Raw genomic sequence first — 7,426 nt, forward strand, 5'->3', positions numbered from 1 at the left:
ACATCTGTCTGAGTAATATTAAAAAGTCAAATATGAGAATAAAGTTGTAATTTAATCAGAAAGTCATAATATTACAAGAAAAAGTTGAAAAAAAATTGTAGGTTGAAAATAAAGTTCTAAAATAATGACAATTACATTGTAATATGAGAGTAAAGTTGTAATTTAATGAAAAAGGTTGAATGAGAAAAAAAGTTGTAATACAAGAATAGGTTTTTATTTAGAAAAAAATGGTAATCTGAGATAAAGTCGAACTTTAATGAGAAAAAGTTGTAATTTTACCAGAATAGTCATAATTTAATTAGTGGAAGTTGTAATATGAGTAAAGTCGAAATTTGATTGAAACGGAAGTTATGAGAATAAATTTATAATTGAATGAGAAAAAAATTATAATATGCCAATAAAGTTTTAATTTAATGAGAAAAAAGTTGTAATATGGTAGCCCAACAAGAAAAATACTGTGTAAACTGCTGTATTATTGATGCACTCTACTTAAATACTTTATATTTCATCTTTACTGCAGAGATCTACTAACCTGACGTGTCAGATGGTTTGTTACACAGAACCATCTGAGAAGTCGTCCATGGAAACTGTTTGGAAAAGGGCAGCAACTTTCAAAAAATACTTGGCAGGTGATTGGATGAACCGTCTGTCCATCAATGGCCATCTTACCTAGTGAGGCAGCTGGATTCGCGACACAGATTGGTCCAAACCAAACGCATAACTTGACGCCTGACGAGAATCCAGCTGCTTTGCAAGGTAAGAGAACTACAGCTTTCTCTTTGATTGATGTTAAGTTTGAGTTTTTTAAGGAGAATATAAATAAAAATATATATTCAATTATCCTTTTTTTTAAACCAGAAAAACAAGCAGAACAAGCATAAAGTCCCAACTACCTCCACCCATCACAGGATAAAGCAGCCTGTCTTTATCAAGCCTTACAGACAAAACTCAGGAAATTAGTGCAGGTGACACCTGCAGGAGACTCAGATGAGCGTATCAACATGTTTCTCTCAGAATAATCTGAGGGTATGTAATCTGTGGTTGTCTAAAGTGCAGCAGCAAGAAGGCAAGAGTCTGTAGAGACAGTAGAAAGACGAACTGTAGGAAAGATTTCAGTCAACGGACTTTTATGACCTGATTTATCACATGAATGACAGCAGTGGTGGAAAGTAACTAAGTACATTTACTCAAGTACTGTACTTAAGCACAATTTTGAGGTACTTTACTTGAGTATTTCCATGTGATGCTACTTTATACTTCCACTCTACTACATTTCAGAGTGAAATATTGTACTTTCTACTCCACTACATTTATTTGACAGCTTTAGTTACTTTTCAGATGAAGATTTGACACAATGGATAATATAACAAGCTTTTAAAATACAACACATTGTTAAAGATGAAACCAGTGGTTTCCAACCTTTTTGGCTTTTGATGTCTTACAAAAAGCAGTGTGTAGTCGGGGTCACATTTCACATGTCTATGAGTTGTTAACAGCTCCACCAAATAGTGATTTTTCCCTCTAAACTTCTCACATGCTTTCATTTCAATAAATGTTCAAATGATCCAATATTTCAGCAAAAATCAAAGATTAGAGAAAAAGTCCAAAAACTGAAAACAGATTTGTGTATCAGAACTTTGTTTTTTCTTCTTTCCTCTCCCATTAATCATCTCACCACCCCTCAGATTTATCTGCTGACCCTTTGGAGGGGCCCGACCCCTAGGTTGGGAACCACTGGACTAAACTAGCTAACTGTATATAAAGTAGTGTAAACTAGCTCCACCTCCAGCAGCTACAACAGTAACATGCTGCTCTAACACTGATGCTTCACTATTAATAATCTAATGATGTCATATATAATAATATATCAGTCAGAGGGACCAAACCACTACTTTTACTGCAATACTTTAACTACATCAAGCTCATAATACATAGCAGGACTTTTACTCGTAATATATTTTTACGTTGTTGTATTGGTACTTTTGACAGAAACAGTAGGTCAGTAGGCTAGTTTTCGGATGCCTTGCTAGCTTGTAAAGTTGTACTGTAAAGGAAGGTAAACAGTGGTTTCATCAACTTATTCTTCATCTCTGTTCAGTTGTGACAAATTGTGATTGAAACACTGCAAAACATTTACAAATGTAAAACATTGACCACAAGAGAAACAAACTAAACACTCGTAGCAGCCAAACTCCCTCCAAAATATGACTTATTCATCATGATTCTTCTTCATTCACCTAAGCGGTGCTAGGACATCATGCTTGGGGAGGCTAAAAGTTAGCAATGAGGCGCTGAGCAAAACTCGGAGGAGCAGCTGAGATTGTCACTAAAATCAGAATAGGTGGTTCATCTTAAAGATCAGTCCAGAATAAGTGAGCCTCGTCAGGTTGTTGCTAACTTCGGGGCTACATAATGTGTTGCTGTCTTTTCAATCACTGAACTGCTGTCACAGGTGTTCCCATTATTTTAACTGCAACAAGAGCCAGCAGTTGTGCACCCAACACAACTGCTGGTTTAGGGAAGGGTTAAGCTAGGTTTTTGCTCAATGAAGTGTCCCTGGCACAAGGGTATGCATGCCAAAAATTATATCACCATGTCTTTTATGTCAAGCGCAAAGGCTCTGCAAGTTGTTGCAGTGTTTGGTTGTGCACCTCTGAATTTTTGTAACTAGTTGCCTGCTGTGCGCAGACATGCAGAAGTAGCTGAAGTGCATTTCCCCATCAATAGCATGCATCAGCCTCACAATATGGCTGTATTCCCCATGGAGACATCTCTCTGCGTGTAAGGGACGGAAAGACCATCTCCTCTTGCGTCGCCTTTGTAGTTTTAATAGTCATAAGCAGATAAATTCCTCAGCAACGACAGGCTCCAGGGCAGTGCGTTTAGCCATGTTGGATAGTGACATTCTTCCAGTAACACTAATTGACTTCTTGCTTATTCACAGAATATTTTGTTTGTACGCTCCCTCGCGTTTCAGAAAATACTGCAACGAACAACACGTTGAGAATAAAAGGATATAGCCTGTTTGCCAGTAGTTACTGCCCCAAAAAATCATGATTTTGTTGATGGTTAAATGTTTTCAGTGATACTTTTGGGGAAGCTAAGCGTCCCCTAGCCTCTTAATAGCACTGTCTGTGTCATGCAAACATGAAGTTTATCAGATTTTGAAAACCACATATAACGTTTGACATTGAGTGAGTTTACTGATAACTGAATATAATTCTATGTATTTGATTGGCTCGTTAGTATTATGTCACCTGGACTGCATCTTTACATCAGTGACATTAACATTATGAAAATCACACAACTACAAAATGTGTAATTATACTTGAATAAAAATACATCATTTGAAAGTTAAATGTTTTTGCCTACATGACATTTTTTCATTGTTAGTTGAGCTTTTGGTTATGTCGACCATGTAATTTGTGTGTAATAACCCTTTATGGTAAATTTCCCAGATGCTGCCTGAGGTCAGACAGTCTGAGGTGTAAATGAAGTAAATCCAGAGTAATCCTTTGGTCACGCAGCTCAAATCGTTCTCTTGGGAATCAAACCGTGTAAAAAAATAATCAGTTTATTGTGATTTGGTTGTAAACTGAAGCGCTTGTACAAGCTGACTTCTTTGTTTCATGGCTGCGTCTCTTGAGACGGAGATGTTGCTGTTTGTTTTCTTCTCCTTTTGACTTGAAATGGTTTTAAAGCATCAGATGTAAATCACAGGTTCACAATGTTTTCTTCATGTTGTTTCCTGTGTTTGTTTTCTTGTGAAGAATGAGTTTTTCTTCTTCTCTTGTGCTGACTGAATGTTGTTTTGGATCAGTGCAGGTGAAATATCCAAGTGCATTGAATTCACCAAAGAAAAACGTTGGAGATGTTATCTTGTAATTATAATGTTTGAATCTCATAATTATGAATTTGTACCTTATAATTACAAAATCAGTATGAGATCTTGTATTTGTGATATACGTTTTTATACCATTATGGATACAGATGTTGTGATTATTGAGATATTTAAGTTTCTCAGATATCTCAGAATATCAGTTTCTTGTAATTATATCTTGAAATTATGAGACGATAATATTTCCTTTTGTAATTATGAGATTCTAGTAATTAAGAGACCTTTTCACATAATTATAACATATCAATTGCAAATTTAGTGAGGTCTTTACACGTAATTATGGAGTATAGATCTTGTAATTAATGGTCTTAAAATTATGAGACAGATCTCATTAAGATCTTTTTTTGTAATTACCATATTATAATTATCTAGATCTCTTTTTATCCACAAATAATGAATACAGATGTTGTAATTACTTTAATATTTTCATTATAAAATTATTGTCTCGTAATTATTGAGGTCTTTTCTTGCAAACACGAAATCAGGATTTTGTAATTACGAGATACTTTTTGGAAATATGTGATTTGGATCTTGTATTTATAGGATAATTTCTCTCAGAGTCATAATTATTGAGGTGTTTTCTCACAATTATGATACATGGATCTTATTAAGATCTTTTCTTGAAATTTTAAGATATTAATCACAATGAGGTAATTTCACGTAATTATGCAGTATAGATCTATTCATTATAAGATCTTGTAATTTTGAGATTCGTTTTGGTAAATATGTAATATGGATCTTGTAATTATATGATAATTATAAAATCTCTTGTAATAATCAAATAATTTTCTATGCAATATACATTTCATAATTATGAAAACTTTTCTTGTAATTAGGAGATATAAATCTTGCTATTATGGATCCCCTCTCATAACTATGTACAACAGATTTTGTAATTATGAGATATGAGTCTCATAATTATTAAGAACTTTTTTCGTAATTATAAAATGCAAAAATAGTGCGATTACTGAGGGCCTTTTCTGTAATGTTGAGATATCCATCTTGTAATCATCAGATATTGCCTCGTGAATATGCGTGAATATGGCTCTTGCAATTGTTACATACGGTTTTCATGACAATGAGATCTTCTACACTTCTGATACAGTTTTTTCTTGCAACTAAGAAATGTGGATCTTGTAACTATGAGATCTTCTTGTAATTATGTAATACAGGTCTCGCAATGATGTGATTTGGATGTTGTAATTATTAAGGAATTTTTACATAATCATGTAACACATCTGAAATTTTCTTCCAATTATGGGACACACATTTGATCCTCTTAAGCTCTTTGAGATCTTTACACTGGCTTCCTGTCTGTCAAAGAATTGATTTTAAAATACTGCTGTTGGTTTTTAAAGCACTGAATGGTTTAGGGCCAAAATACATTTCTGATCTGCTTCTACGTTATGAACTATCCAGACCTCTCAGGTGGTCTTGGACAGGTCTGTTTTCTGACCCCGAGTCAAAACTAAATATGGATAAGCAGTGCTCAGATTTTATGCTCCACATCTCTGAACAAAATTGAAAGTCTACTGCAACTCTCAGTTCTTTTAAATCAGGGCTGAAGACTTTTGTGTTTGCTGCTGCCTTTGATTAAATCAAATAATTATTCGTTTCTTATACTGCACTGTAAAATTGTATCTGTCTTACTCTATTTTAACTTTTTTTGTTTTATATTCTCTGAGCTCTTTAACGACTGTGTAATTGTATTTAAATGTCCTTTTTGATGTGATATCTTGATACTTTTAATGTTTTATGTAAAGCACCTTGAATTGCCTTGTTGCTGAAATGTGCTGTATAAATAAACTTGCCTTGCCTTAAACAATCTTGAGCTGGTTGGGAACAACGAGGTTGTGGACCTACAGTAGCCCAGTGAGACATTGAGCTCCACAAACTGGCCTTGACTACAGATCTGCAGGTTTTAGAAGAAACTATATTTTTAGACATTGCTGTCAAAATGTGAGGTTTTTCCAAGATTAACCTGAGTCGATCTGAACTACTACTACTCTGTTTCTCTTGTCTCAGATCTCAGCCCGGTGGGTTCGACGAGCAGCTCCAAGAGCTATGTCTGCAACCAGTGTGGGCGGTCTTACCGCCACGCCAGCTCCCTGCTCAACCACAAGAACAGCCACAAGACCGGGACCTACTTCTGCAACTCCTGCCAGAAGGAGTTCCCCAACCTGATGTCCCTGAAGAACCACCGGCGGATCCACACCGAGCCCAAACGCTACCAGTGCCCTGACTGCGGCAAGTCTTTCCGGGTGTCCACAGCGCTCATCTGCCACCGCCGAATCCACACCAAGGAGAAGCCATTCTCCTGCCAGCAGTGTGACAAGTGCTTCTCATCCAGGTCCAACCTGAGGCACCACATGAAGGTGCACTGGAAACGTCCGCCGCTGTCCAGGGGAACACCGTCCGCCTTCCTCACCGTCCCCTCCAGACCTTTCCTTTAAATGTCCGACCTCGCTGTTCTGACATGTTGTCCTGAAGTGGTCCGGACCAGCAGAAAGACCTCATAAAGGACCACAACCCCCGGGCCACATTGTGTCTGAAGAAAACTACAGCAAGGTGTTGCTTAAACGAAAGGTCTGAATCTTATAAGTAGCTGAATACCTGAAACTAACTACTGAATACTTCATGTTGACATTTAAAGTACAGTTCTTCTTTTTCTTGCCGAGTTAGATGTTCAGATTGATTCCTCTCACATGTCTGTTCACTAAATATGAAGCTAAAGCTAGCAGCAGGTTAGCTGAGCTTAGCATTAAGACTGGAAACTGGGCAAACAGCTAGCCTAGCTCTGTTTCCCCATGTTTCTAGTCTAAATGCTAAGCTAAGCTAAGTATTTAGCTTAGCTTAGCATTATTTAGCATACAGACTTGTAAGTGGAATCAGCAAACATCTACTTCTAACATTCCAACATTCTGTAAGAAAGCAAATAAGCTTATTTCCCACAATGTGAATGATTTTTCTCCAGGTTCACAAATTGTGATTTAAAAACTTCAAATGTCTTTCTTGGATCATGTGACTGGAAAAACATATCCTGATAGGACACAGCAGGTCTGATTGATTATCCTTAGCAGCTCAAATGTTAAAGTTGGAATTTTTCATCTTGAATTTTGGCACCTGAAATTTGAGTAGTTTGAGATTTGTGATGTTTTGACTTTTTGGATCCAAAAATGATCAAATTTAAAATTTTTGAAATGTTGAATTTGAGTAACTTTACCATTATGAGTTTGTGAACCCTTAAAATTTGAATAAAATAAACTTGCAATGAAACTTGAAATGCCTAAATTCAGAAAAAGTGAAATGTTTAAATTCTATAAATTTCTAAATGAAGTTTTCAGTAGTGATTAAATTTAACAATTCAGTTTCTTATAAGTTTCAAATCCTTCCGGCCTTTTTTTGCTTCCACATTGCTCAAACAGATGACCCCTTGCCATATTTCCTCTCCGTTGAAAACAAACATGACACCTGGAAACTAAAGCTCTCTCTTCATGAAAAACTTAAATATTGTGTTTTCTCACTGAC

The 7,426-nt window shown here is 36.0% G+C and overlaps 1 protein-coding gene across 1 annotated transcript in view; it reads left to right on the forward strand.

Moving 5' to 3' along the window:
- Nucleotides 1–6,881, forward strand: part of si:dkey-89b17.4 (zinc finger protein 850) — a 31,803-nt gene extending 24,922 nt beyond the window's left edge. The window contains exon 5 of the mRNA XM_067570834.1: nucleotides 5,924–6,881. Coding sequence (XP_067426935.1) covers nucleotides 5,924–6,351 — 428 coding nt within the window. The 3' untranslated portion in view covers nucleotides 6,352–6,881. The remainder of the gene's footprint in view (nucleotides 1–5,923) is intronic.
- Nucleotides 6,882–7,426: the final 545 nt, after the last annotated feature.

Source organism: Thunnus thynnus, chromosome 17 (genome assembly GCF_963924715.1).
Source record: "Thunnus thynnus chromosome 17, fThuThy2.1, whole genome shotgun sequence".
Classification (NCBI taxonomy): domain Eukaryota; kingdom Metazoa; phylum Chordata; class Actinopteri; order Scombriformes; family Scombridae; genus Thunnus; species Thunnus thynnus.